This window comes from Misgurnus anguillicaudatus, chromosome 2 (genome assembly GCF_027580225.2).
Source record: "Misgurnus anguillicaudatus chromosome 2, ASM2758022v2, whole genome shotgun sequence".
Taxonomy (NCBI): domain Eukaryota; kingdom Metazoa; phylum Chordata; class Actinopteri; order Cypriniformes; family Cobitidae; genus Misgurnus; species Misgurnus anguillicaudatus.
In genome coordinates, this window is record NC_073338.2 from 41,163,106 (window position 1) to 41,177,703 (window position 14,598).

At 38.5% G+C, this 14,598-nt stretch overlaps 1 protein-coding gene across 3 annotated transcripts in view; it reads right to left on the reverse strand.

Moving 5' to 3' along the window:
- helz2b (helicase with zinc finger 2b) overlaps positions 1 to 10,554 on the reverse strand; it is a 135,626-nt gene extending 125,072 nt beyond the window's left edge. For 2 of the 3 annotated variants that reach the window (XM_073855263.1, XM_073855260.1), the window contains exons 1-4: positions 10,403 to 10,554; positions 5,256 to 5,839; positions 2,526 to 2,633; positions 1,911 to 2,431 (exon numbers count right to left, since the gene is read on the reverse strand). In XM_073855263.1, coding sequence (XP_073711364.1) covers positions 1,911 to 2,431; positions 2,526 to 2,633; positions 5,256 to 5,753 — 1,127 coding nt within the window. In that variant the 5' untranslated portion in view covers positions 5,754 to 5,839; positions 10,403 to 10,554. Of the gene's footprint in view, positions 1 to 1,910; positions 2,432 to 2,525; positions 2,634 to 5,255; positions 5,840 to 8,904; positions 8,982 to 10,402 lie in introns of those variants that run through there. The other variant, XM_073855261.1, reaches the window with a different exon arrangement.
- Between the last annotated feature and the right edge of the window lie 4,044 nt (positions 10,555 to 14,598).

A 14,598-nucleotide genomic window follows, 5' to 3' on the forward strand; every position in this document is an offset into this window, starting at 1 on the left:
CCTGAACTCCAAACTGAATGTCAGAATGGGAATGAAAGGTGATTTAAGCAATTTTGTGCGTGGCATGGTTATTGGTGCCAGACGGGCCGGTCTGAGTATTTCACAATCTGCTCAGTTACTGGGATTTTCACGCACAACCATTTCTAGGGTTTACAAAGAATGGTGTGAAAAGGGCAAAAACATCCAGTATGCGGCAGTCCTGTGGGCGAAAATGCCTTGTTGGTGCTAGAGGTCAGAGGAGAATGGGCCGACTGATTCAAGCTGATAGAAGAGCAACTTTGATTGAAATAACCACTTGTTACAACCGAGGTATGCAGCAAAGCATTTCTGAATCCACAACACGCAAAACCTTGAGGCGGATGGGCTACAACAGCAGAAGACCTCACAGGGTACCACTCATCTCCACTACAAATAGGAAAAAGCGGCTACAATTTGCACGAGCTCACCAAAATTGGACAGTTGAAGACTGGAAAAATGTTGCCTGGTCTGATGAGTCTCGATTTCTGTTGAGACATTCAGATGGTAGAGTCAGAATTTGGCGTAAACAGAATGAGAACATGGATCCATCATGCCTTTTTACCACTTTGCAGACTGGTGGTGTAATGGTGTGGGGGATGTTTTCTTGGCCCGCTTTAGGCCCCTTAGTGCCAATTGGGCATCATTTAAATGCCACGGCCTATATGAGCATTGTCACAAAGCTCGAATCATTTCAAATTGGTTTCTTGAACATGACAATGAGTTCACTCACTGTACTAAAATGGCCCCCACAGTCACCAGATCTCAACCCAATAGAGCATCTTTGGGTTGTGGTGGAACAGGAGCTTTGTGCCCTGGATGTGCATCCCCCAAATCTCCATCAACTGCAAGATGCTATCCTATCAATATGGGCCAACATTTCTAAAGAATGCTTTCAGCACCTTGTTGAATCAATGCCATGTAGAATTAAGCCAGTTCTGAAGGCGAAAGGGGGTCAAACACAGTATTAGTATGTTGTTCCTAATAATCCTTTAGGTGAGTCTATTAATGCATGTTGTCGTAAACGCAACTGCTCATTAAGTATTCAACAGCATTGCTTTTGAATAAAACAAACAAAGTTCCCTATACCCTGTCAATAATTCTATCCCTTAAACTCACAATGACATGTAAATGTTTTTCCAGTGTGTACGTGGATCCGCCTATATGCAAATTAGTTTTGCCCCTACACAATCATACCAGCTCGACTACCTAATCCACTCAGTCAACACTTTGACATGCTTAATGCATAGACAATTTACATTTTCAAACTTCAACTTTGAGACTGTCTTAAGTAAATATACTCAGCAATGATGGTGACTGATGAATTTGCACATGGTTGGTCTTAAAGAAAAATGTAAACACCACAGACATATAAACAACATTAAACACTTTCACCACAGGGAGACTTTAAACTTGTCCAATTAATGTGAGTCATTAATAATGATAAATACCACAGGATATTGATTTTAAAAAATTACTTCCTAAAGTCAATCCTTTAATGTAAACATATGTGTAGGCATGTGGCGGTATGATAACCTTAAGCAAAAAAATTGCCATTGCAACACTAAAATGTATTATTAAAAATGTCTGTGTATTCAACCAACAACTTTTCAACTGGACACAATGAATTTATGCAACATAAAACACATATGCCAGGTAATAATAACGCCTTTAAATATATATTTTTTAAATATAAATTTTGTGTAAACACAGCTAATGCCTTGGAAACAGTATCACAGAAAATTTTAGTGATTTTGAAACCTTGACTCTTTGAAACCTCGGTATACCTTGAAACCGGTAACCGGCCCATAGCTACATATGTGCAAACATAGTAACATTTACACCATAGCACAAACTAATTGACAGACTTAATAAACCAACTATTTATACTGTACCTGCTAATGAGCTTCTCCTCAGCAATTTCCTCTCTGAAAAGGAAGTCGTGAGCTCTCTCTCTGTAGTTGTCCTGGCGGAGTGGTAAACTGTGATCTGTATAGGAGCTGAAATGTAGATTCATCTGGGGTGGTTTGTATTTACTAAGCAGCAGCTCGTCTACCCCCCTACTGGTGGTGTAGAAGGGCACGATGACCCTGTTGCCCCTGTCCCAGCGTTCATTCGAAACATTTTCAGCACATTCGTTCTCTTCTTCATCCTGCTGCGCATGAAACTGCTCGCCGACTCTCACCTTAATTTTCCTGAGCAGAACCGGTCGCATGTCGAAGTCGAACACCAGCCATTGTTCATACACACCGGGGCGGAAAGACAGAAAGCATACGCTCAGCTCATATGTGGAGTGCGAGGAGCGGAGGTGGTGGCCCGGAGTGTGTGTTATAGGGGGGAAAGTGTTCAAATTATCACCCAAGGAAAAAACAGCACCACTTTCAGCTTTCAACAGAGCCACATGCACCAAAGACCTCTAGACAAACACAAATAAACACATGCATGTGAGCACACACATGCACAGTTGGTGCATAATACAGCAGAATATAAGCTGTGGATATATAGCTGACCTCAGTGGTTATTTTGAATCTCCATGTTATTTCACCGTCTGTTTGTAAACAGTCCACAGTCAGACTCTGATCGTGTGTAATGCACACATCATCCACCTGCTCGGAGATCTGCAAAATATAAATACATTTGACATTTTTGGTTTCGTTTAGGGAAAAGATGTATTCTTTCTCTTTATACAGGCTTTGAAATGTGTCTCAGTTTATTTTTAGTTTCTTCTGATCTAACAGTTGCGTCACTCTCGTGATACTTTAATATCATTGATTTGCGCAGTGATGTATGCTGAAAGAGTACGTAGCCCCTTATGGAACGGCTGAAATTCCACAAAGGGGGCGTATTTGTTCCTCAGACGTTGCACAATAAACGTGACATCCGAATATATTCATTATAAATCGTGAATGAAAAGTGAGATTCGAACGAATGTCGTTAGTGAACTAATTGTATACACTATTTATATCGTAATTCGGTCAGAAACGTCAAGATTATGAGTGAACTAATTGTATACACTATTTATATCGTAATTCGGTCAGAAACGTCAAGATTATGATGAACAAATTGTTTTGGATTAAAAGGCTTGGATATTCCATGTCCTTGGACTTTTGGGGATTTATGAACAATTTGTTTTGGACAGTTTCACCGAAGCGGATTAAGGTAAGATTTTGAAGGTAAGTAAATACCGTATCCTAAATCGGCGCCGCCCGGTTCAGGTAACTAACAACTAGATTACAGTTTTATGACTGCTAAAAATCATATTATGCTTTGTGTGTGCGCTTAATGGAATCCCGAAAGTCTAAGCTTTACAACGACGTGCCGCATGACCGTATATTTTGAAGATTTAATGTTTCAAAGTTACAATGACGTAATGCAGCCTCACGTGCAAGGGAGGGGGTGTACCGTGTACGGCACAGTGTTCCTTATCAGGTTAAAACCTGCTTATACCATGGGGCTGTTGAATGCTTTATTCTGACTGGCTGAGAAATGTTCCATGGGTGTTGATTATTTTTCTGTAAACCGCAAACCTAACCTTTTAAATGTCTTAAAAATAGGCACCAGAGCGTGTCAATTATTCCTTACTCAACACGTAACTTCCGGTAAACTTCGCTAAGAATAAATAACAACAAAGTCCTTTTAAAGTAGTTTGTTTATATAACAAGCAAAAATCAACAACACGTAGATTACATAGGAAACCAAAACATTTGTTATTTTCAACGAGGTATTTTTTTAATGCTACGTACACACCAAATGCGGGGCATCGCGTTACTCGCTCTAGGTTACTCACAGGATTTAATTTCGTGTCATGAGAATTTTTCCCTTCAGTTAAATTTTTCAACTTAGGCGAAGACGCATTTGAGGCGAATAGCGCATGTTTTCGCGGCAAACGCGCCGCCCATATCTGGCGTCTTTGCATTGACTTTGTATGTAATCTACTCGCGCAAACTTGCTCAGTTACTGTGGGTTCACACCAGCCGCATTTAAGGCGTCAAATTCGCGTCTAGTTTGCCGCTTGAACATTTTGAGTTTACTCGCTTCATTCGCGCATGAAAGCCGCACATGGAATTCTAGTCATCGAGACAGTCATGCGGAAATTTACGTCATGGGAGGGGCTTCTGCGACTACTACTAGAGCAAGCTCCTGATTGGTTAACGCGGCACATGTTTTTGCCAAAGTTAAAAATTTTCAACTTGCGCGTTTCCCGCGGCAACGCACAATGCATGCTATTCATGCGAATGAGGCGGAATCGCATCTACCGCACTGCGTTAAACACCTCATTTGTGCCGCAAGACCTCCAGATGCACGTCCACGTGTCTTCACATTGACTTAACATCGAAATCACTCACGCTTGACGCCTCTACCGCGGCTGGTGTGAACGCAGCATTAGAGTTCAGTTTAGCAACTAGTCAGACCAATAAACAAACTGAACCCGGAAGTAAAGTTCCGACCAGACACGTATCCCATCCCCGCACGTGCATCCGATGAAACTGTCTATACTATGCCCTAATAGTATGTACTGTTTTTGTGTTGGTAAAGTACATACTTTGTAGTGCAGAGGAAAACAGTATGCACACATTGGGACATACAGTACTAACACGAAACAGAAGTGAGGACTGTTGCCTGGACAACGCTGTGATCTTTAAGAAACACAAGCACAAAATACAACTCATCTTTGCATTTCTGCATTTCTTTATTCATTATTTATCATGCAATGTTTACTCTGTATTTGAATTTATTGATTCAGTGTCACATTATTTAATTTGCAAATTGTGTGTAGTGCAACTAACTCCGCCTTTCTCTGTGAGTTTAGTGTAATATCAGACGTTTGAATGTGCATGGATCTGCACTTCAGATTTTCATTGTAAACAGTAGACCATCCAGCTACTTTATAGATACTCATTTCAACATACTACGATTTGGGACATACTAATAGTATGTAAATTGGAAAGCATGGCACAGCTCACATCGTTCAGCGTTCTTTCACAGCGTTATAAAGCTACGGCACTGGTGCTCTTTAGTGACCTCTAACGGATAAAATTACATATGGTGCATTAAAAAAACTGTATACCACTCAAAAACACAGGCCTACATACGGGAAATTTGCAATTATTTAACTTCAGAATGAATGTTTTTAATGGAAGATAAAAGTGCTATTGAGAAAATTGAGCTTTTATATAGAGGTGCTCCCCGGTTTTGTATAATCATGTGTTGTTTGTTGTGCAGTTTTTTGCTTCACCCACAATAAGGATTTCATTGCTGCTGCGTCTGAACTCCTCCAGCAGTTTCTCCTGATACAAAGAGAGACTTCGAGAGCTCGACTTAACATCCTCTCGCCTGCTGTGTTCGTTCACCTTCTCCTTCTGATTGATCAAATGAATCAACCTTTTGTGGTCTAGACTTGTTTGTTTCTCCAGGTTCCACACCGCCGCTTCCTCTGTACTTCTGGCAAAAGTGCATTGGTCACGGTGAACAGTACACCCTACTTCCTCTTTGAAAAACCAACATACTTCATATCGTCTAGGTCGTGGGTAAGAGGGCCGACAGGATACAGGGCTCCATCGGTGACCTTTGGCCTTCGCTTTGACCAGCATTAGATTTTGAGAGCACTGGTGAGGCACTGAGAGGACGGAGTAGGAAATGTAAGAGTGTTTGTGAGTGCATTCATTGCAGGCAGTTCTCAGCGCATACACCTGCATGAACTCCTGCAGCTGAGCGTCTTTAAGCTGCATTGTAGACATTGTTGCAGAAGTCACACACTCAGTCTGACTTAAACTTCCTTGACTGGCTGCTCATCTGATCATTACAGCATTGCTGTAGCTTCAACCTAAGGTAAGAGAATAGAAATGAATTGGATAACCTCTGCATATAACTGTAGGTGCTGTACAAATGGCATTTAAAGGAGTACAGAAAACTCACTGGCTAAAATTATTACAACAACATATACAGGTACATAAGCAAGGAAAGCATTATATGATTACATAATTTTCTCTAATAACTTCATAGTGTATATATATATATATATATATATATATATATATATATATATATATATATATATATATATATATATATATATATATATATATATATATATATATATATATATATATATGCAATTAAACAAAAATTGAAATTAGATCATTTTATCACTCGAGTTGGATGTAAAGTTCAGATTCAGCTGACTAGTGTTGTTCCATTAGGGGCCGATCACACCAAATGCGTTTTTAACACAGGGTGTGCCGCACTGACTTATCATAGCAACCAAAGAGCTCAACTGAAAAAAGTTGGCAAGCACTTACAGTCGGCGTCCGCCTGGCATTTTCAGCTGTGATCTAACACTTTGGTGTGCACGCCCCTAAAAAAGAGCAGTGTGGCACAGCTTTTTATGTTGCTTGGAAACCCCCTGCCCTGTCAATCAAACATTGAAGCGTGTGTGCTCTTTTGCTGTTAACTGTCACAATAGCAGGAACTTTTAAAAGAGGGAGCTTGCTCTGACCTTGATCGAGGGTGGGAGGTGTACAAACACGCAGGAGACAGTGAGTGCAGTCTCCGGTTACTCCAAGCAACTGTAACCTTGTAATACCAAAACGAAAGTCCCCCCCCAGTCTAATCTCACGAGAAATCGTACATATTTTACGAGTTGGCTAATTCGTATCAATTCATACGAAGTTAATCATGCAAAATCATGTGATTCTCATAGACCCCATGGTCACAGGGGTCAAGGCAAATCGTACCAAAACTTACGAATGTGGTCATATGAATTGATACGAATTAGCCAACTCGTAAAATATGTACGAATTGTCGTGAGATAGAGTTGGCCCCCTTCTCCCCTTATTCGATTGGACAATGAAAAAAACGCAAATGACATCAGGCGCTTTTCCGCTTAGAGCGCTCCTGCAAAAACGCGTGGTCAGGAGTCGGCCAAAGCGCGAGATGTTGGGCGTGGATAAACAGCGCGCATAGACTCACTGCCCATAGAAAACCATTCAAAAAAGGCGCCTGCCACTGCCATAAACGCGTTCTGTGTGATCGCCTCTTAATCTGCATCTCTTATTTCAGATTTGAAAGCGGATCTAGATGCTGGGTCATCATGTCCTGACTTTCTGTAAAATTCTTTTCACAGTAGCAAACTAACAGCAGGGCCAAGCTCAAATCGCGGCAGTGGCAGCTAGTAGTGGCACTTCCGGCATCAGTAGTGGCACTTCCGGCATCTGGCTCATTTTGAGGCAGCTAGTAGTGGCACTTCCGTGCAGCAGTGGCAGCTAGTGGTGGCACTTCCGGCATTTGGCTTATTTTGAGGCAGCTAGTAGTGGCACTTGAGGCATTTGTTTGTGGCACTTCCGGCATCTAAAGGCAGCTAATTGTGGCACTTCCGGCATCGGACTAATCTTGAGGCAGCTAGTGGTGGCACCATGACATTTTGAGGCAGCTGACAGTTTTTGTGTCTTTTACTTATTTTACACAATAGTAAAAGCGATAGGCGGTGTTTCTCGTTTGTGCTTGGGGGAACCTACTGGTAGACAAGAGAATTGCAATACTGTAAGATTAGTAAAAGAGGGGAGCTTCCTGGTTTTAAAATACTGTTTAAATAAATTAGAAATATTTTAGCCACGTGTTTCTCAGTATGCCCGCTAAAATAATAAGATAAAATGAACAAATTGAGAAAAGTAGAATTCTATTATTTCTATTCCGGTGGGCAGAGTGGTGGCATCTCAAGAGTAACCGTGGCATCTCGAAATGCCCGCACCTACAAACGACTGTCAGCCAGCGTGAGCGCACATTCATAACAACACACACACACACGCGCGCGTGAATTAAATGAACAGCCGCGAATGCCTCATAGTGCCAAGAGTGGTGGCACCTAGTTCCCAAAGGCATCTCGAAATGCCCGCACCTACACACGACTGACAGCCAGCGCGCAAACATTACAACAGCACAAAAACCACGTAATTTAACAGCAAACTACACAGCAAGTGCAAAGAACAAGTACAAATGATGACAGCAAGCACACATAATCAGTGTTAATATCCACAAACAGCGGCAGCTTGTATAATTATGCGACGCTGAAGTGCCCTAAATGACACAAAATCTTTCAGCTGCCCCAAAAAGTCACGGGGCCACCACTAGCTGCCTCAATATGAGTCCGATGCCGGAAGTGCCACAATTAGCTGGCTTAAGATGCCGGAAGTGCCCCAAACATGATAAGTCAGATGCCTCAACTGCCAATACTAGCTGCCTCAAAATGAGCCAGATGCCGGAAGTGCCACTACTGATGCCGGAAGTGCCACTACTAGGTGCCACTGCCGCGATTTGAGCTTGCTGTCTCTCCAAACTAATCTTAACTATGTAAAACCCAGAGAAATGCTAGATTGCATGTGAAGTGTCACAAAAGGTTTGGATAAACAGCATTCAAACTGATAGTAGTGTAGTTACCAGCAACCTGTGATTGACTGTTTATAGGTTATAGGTAAAGCTGGGATAGTTTTACATCATTACAGTGATGAATAAACAGCGCTGTATACCATTTAGGGATAGCTGTACAGTATGTCAATATATCATTAAGTCTAAATTGCAAAATGCTCTGAGGATTCAGCAATGTAATTTGCCTTTGTAAATATTAGCCTACATTTCATGAAAGTACTAACTAAGCACCAATTATTTACACCCATCTGTTTTAAACTACATGTATGTACCACATTATGCACTGGTGTGGAAATTTAAAAAAAATGGTAAGGAAAATCCGCAGACTTTGAGAAAGTTTGGGTACACTTGAGCAAAGATTCCTTTTAAACAAAATCTATCCTCTCACAGTCGTCATCATTTAAAAAATACACTCATATCAGATGATTCAACTCCCATAGTTAAATTTTATCTATGCAGACTCCCTACCTAGTCCCGCAGACTCCCTGTGCAACCATCAATCAACATAAAAGTAAATACTATGCGCCCACTGTTCCACCATCAAGGCTATCAAATACAGATAAAACAGAAATGAGCTGGTTTGATGCATTTACGTAATTTCCATGGAAATAGAAACTTAAGGTGACTCCTCTAACATTGAAAATAGTAAGTTTACCTCAGTTACCACAGCTCATGTGCAGTGTCATGCAAATCATTGTATGTTTTGAATGCTTATTTCTTCTAAATGTGAATTTAGTCAAATTTTTGGAGCACATGGTTTAGCTATATTTAAGGCTTAATAACATACTATATACTAAATGCCAAAATACTTCAATTTGGATTTTGAACCAAGGTCTCTAACGCTAGCTTATACATAGACATTAATAAGAGTAAAATACGGTTTAATTCAAGATAGTAATCAAGTAAAAAAAACTTTTGTTGCAGAACCTTAAAGTCAAAATGAAATTGAAATTTAAAACTAAACACTGAGGTATTTTTTTTACAAATAACTTATCTGTGAACTTCATTATTTAAATAAAAATCATGTGCGCTCATAATTTATATTCAAAAATAGCAAATCTTTTGCTAGCAAATAGCAACATGACCCAACTTCCAACAATCCAATACATTTTTGATGTAAATCAAGTTCAGCCCTATATTTATTTTATTTCACTCAGCAGCTACTTTTGTTTCATTGTGACTTTACGGTTTTTATAGTTTTTTTTACAAAGCTGGCCAAGTGCCCAAATTCCCCTTACATGTCATAGGTATGCAGACATCAAGATACGATTACTATGTCATTAAATGCAGATAGCCATAATTAAATTACCTGTCTGACTGCTTTAGTAAGACCTGGTTACAGAGATTTGTTAACAACCATTCATCATTTATTTGTATAATAAAAATAGCATTGAGTTGTTAAAAAGTATTTCACTAACATGTGCTTATAAAAAATTAAAATACTATAGTATACTGTGGTATACTAAAGCAATTTTACTAAGTATAGTATATATAATTAAATATAGTATACTGTAGTATTTATTGTAGGTTCAAAAGTATTAACTAGGAATACTTCAGTTTACTATACTATATACTATATTTTCATACTATATTTTTCAAACTTAATAACATCTTTATAAAACATCTATTGCTTTCAAACTAAAAAAATAATGAAAGGACAAATCGTGCCGTCTTGTTTAAAACCGACTTATTAATATTAATATATTACAACTAACAGTTGTTTACACTCAACATATTGATGCGATACGACACTGAACATTGACTTAAACATACCCAAGTTCAACAATAGACTCTTGTAATCCATACATTTAAAAAAGAAAAAATGAAAGACGATGTCAGACGTCTTAGACTAAAACTACAATAAAAAGCGATGACAGCGCGCGTCTATTATAAAGATCACGCGCTAAACAGAACCACCCATCCCTTTCACGCTAAACTAAACTATTGAATAAAGTGTTGAACTCACCTTTTACGCACACTGTCACATGCACCCCAGCTGCCCTCTTCATCACCTCAGACATCAAGTGCATAAAATGCAAGCCCATCATCACCTTACTGTTACTCTCGGCGCTTCCTTAACTTTCGTTTTCCCGAGAAGCAGTGGAAGGGTGACGGTGAGGTCACGTTCGCCCTCCCCCATCCGTTTGCATAATGAAAGTACAAGCAATCGAATAGTTTCAACTGATCAACTTATCCGTTTACCAACACCCCTGATAACGATCCGGAGCTTATTACTATTAGGGACTATAGGCAAACCGTTTAATTTCTAGCACTTTACAATGATACAAAAATAAAATCCTCCCTACATTTTCTGCAAAAAAAAAAAATCAATAGTACTAAGATACTATTATAGTATTAAAGATAACATTATGAAACGCTGTTTACCATTATAGTCATTAAGAAATCCTTTACAAAGAGTGTTTGGGCCAATGCTATCCACCTGATAAAATGGCTTCTTCAGGAAAAAGTCATGTAGGTTTAAAAGAGCCTGTAGGTTCCTGCTATTCGCTCAAGGGTAAGTTCAGTTCAATTTGTCTGAGCTGAGCAGCAGAGATCTGATATCAGGGACCATGAAAAGAGACAGACAACAGTTCAAATCACAGTCAAGGGTTTATTGAGAAGGCTTACAAAATAAGGAAAAAGAGGAATCACTTCCAAACATCAATAGCATCTAAACAATCTTATGGGACATACAAGTATGATAAATGATATTTAATGATTCATTGACAGATATATAACTGGATAAGGAAGTTAAAACTGAGAACAGGAACAAGTCTGGCCTGAGCTGACCAGTTCACTTTGAGGATGTGCAAAGGAAATGATTTAATCCTTTAATAATGATAACTAATACATATGATTACCATGTGTGATTACATTAATGATGTAAGGTTAACATGATAATCAAAAGAGTAATATAAAAAACTTCATAATGCACAAACTTCCTGTATTTTCTAGTTGTATTCGAATACAGAGACTGAGAAATAATTATATATGCACTGTAAGCTCGGATAAGTTGAGTTTACTTAAAAAAATGAAGATATCTCATTGCCCTAAAAAAAAAGATTACTTAAAAACTTTAACCCGAATTAGTTGACATTACTAGAAATTTCCGTTGCAGTTTTATCACTTTATATTACTTTTGATGTTATAAATGGTATTATAACACAAATTAATGACTAGTCATTGAATAAACGTGATTCTCCACAGAAACATAACACACACAAAACTGTGTTTTTGACATACATTGTCAATACTATGAAGAGAAATACAATAAAATGTTCTGAACGGCGTTCATGTACGGAAACACTGATCACCTGAACGGTGACCTCACAAAATTATCATTTACAACAAAACAACATCAATAATCAGTCCCTCCAGAAAAACGCGATTGTGCGATCGCACGATTTATTGCATAACAGCCAAAGTCCGCATATTTATGCAGGGCTGCATTTTTTCCAAATTCGACGCACTTTCGCCGCATTAATTACAGATTTCCGCGCACAAAATATGCGGGGCTTGCATGATTTCATAATCCCTGCATTGTCGTAGCAAAAAGTCACATATATATTAGCAGAAAGTTGAAAAATGTTGCATTTACTTCACACAAGCGCAGCCGTGTCCTCTGTTGACATGGGAACGTTATGAAGTGACGTGATTATGTGACGTGAACATCATTGCAGCTTTTGCAAGTTTCCGCAGTTTTTGCAAGTTCCGCAATTTTTGCGAATTCCCGCAATTCCATCGCATAAATTGCACAAATATCCCGCATATTCCATCGCGTTTTTAAAGAAAACGTGGCGCAAAATCGAGGATTTTTGCCCGCAACAATCACAAAAAAACTCTGCGTTTTTCTGGAAGGACTGTGACATGTTATTAACAAATATTTGAGTAGTGCAAGTTCTTATCAGTTTTTATTCTGTGAAAAAGCAGAAAATAATCAAAATATTCAGGCGCAACGAATTATGGGTATTCCTCACAACATGAACTAATAATTTTAAGTTAATTTTACTTGAATGTTTTAGTTTAATGGATTTTGTACGCTTAAAAGTTAAATCAACTACAATTTTTAAGCTTTGGCTTGAAAATAGAAAATATTAAGTGATGTTTACTTTATTGTTTAAGTAAAGACAATATCTGGGTTAACAGTATGGTGATTATATCATTGCAAAAACAACAAATCTAATGTTGGCATGCTGGCCTAAGACTTTTGCATACTATATATACTGTATAAAGACCATTTTGCAAGATGTAAACAACACTGATTTCCAGTGGTGGCCATTTACTTTTTTTAAGGGATGCATGATATGAAGCTTGGCACAACAGGTATTTAGCCTGTCGTGTGTGTGGCTCATCATTTTAAAATATGTGTTCGGCACGTCATGTAAACTTATGTGCATAACATGTCATGTCAATATGCGTGTCTCTTTAATCATAAACCCTTTCGACGCGTATGCAGCAGACACGTATTTTGACATGACACAACGAACACATATTTTGACATGACGAGCAACACGACACGCTGAACACATATTTTGAATTCAAGCCCCTCAGAATAGAAGTCACTGGCCGTCACTTTTCCTTTGCAGTACACAAACCTTATGCAACCAACAAACCAAATACAACCAACAGAACCTTTGAATCAGAATAAAAAAAAACACATTTTGTGAAATAATATTTTTTTTAAGAAGAAGTACTTTGGGAGCAGTGCTGTTTACTTCTTGCAGAGTGATCCATGAGCTTAGTGGAGGATTATGAACTGTCAAGCGCCCTCTGCTGGATTAAACAAATTGTGGCTAGGACATCAATAGTAATTTCTGTATACACCTTAAAACCAGGATACTGGTTTTTAATGCCTGTCTAATAAAACGTTTTGGTGAAGATTGTTGTAGGGAGAACATGTGTGGATTGTTATATACTATACACTATTGTAGATCAATAAATTAGTCGACAAGAAAAGCTGCAGCTACTGAAAGATTTATCAGTATTGTTACAGGCAGTAGTCATTTAACTCTATTTAAGGGTTTATATTTCAGCAGGTTCATATGCTTTTAGCACAGGGGTCTCCAACCGTTATGAGCAAGGGCTACCACAATGGATAATAATTAGTTACATTTATATAGCGCTTTTCTCAGTACTCAAAGCGCTTTACATGTGAATGGGGGAATCTCCTCAACCACCACCAACAATCTTTTTTGATATAGTCTACTCAATTTTGCTTTACTTGTTGATTTTATTTTATTTTACTTATTGATATGTTTTATCATTGTTTAAAAACATAAAAGAAACCAAGCTTATATAAAAAACATGTAATAAATAAATATTAAAACTGAGGCTATTAATAGAATGCGCTTTGGCGTGCAACTCACAGACTCTGTTGGAGACCACTGTTCTAGCATATTTATGCAAACAATGATAGTCTTATAGAGCAGATTATACAGCATATTTGTGTTACAGCATAAGTTGAAAGCCACCAAAGCAGTCAAATATTTGCAACAGGACAACGTTTATTACCAGATATTGTGGTCTAGTACAACATATGAATAGTCTGTTGACTGCATATCTGCATAAACTGTTTGTTTCTATGTTACATATACTCTAAAACCATTCTGCAGCCGGCATCTAAAAGTTCAGTTACTGTGCATAAACTAACCACATGCTGCTTAACCTTGAGAGGGGAAATGCGATGCGTCTGCAGCTGGACCACAGATCTGAAACTATTTAATTTAAATTTTATTTATATAGGGCTTTTCACAATGTTTCAAAGCAGCTTTAGAGTAATAAAACTAAACTAATCTAAAACGAATCAGGTTATTTTCGTGTAAGCGCTTTCATTGTTGATCTATGCATTAAAATGCTGGGAATCACCTCTAGGCCAGCAGTTGCAAGTGGAATCACAACATCCCTCACAATGCGATACTGTCATTTTCAGCGATTTTTTTTATCAGCGTCAAGGAAATATTGTAACTTACTGGAGTCGTCAGTCGTCCGCTCATTTCAGAGAACAGATTCTTCAACAGCTCTCTGTACTTCCCCTCTGATGCCAATTTATTCTCTTCCAGCAAGTTTACATATTATTTATGTATGTCTTCCTAAAAACATAAACACATGTAGTCAAAGACTCAACAACTGAACTACAAAGTAAACTGGGGTCATGCCCAACAA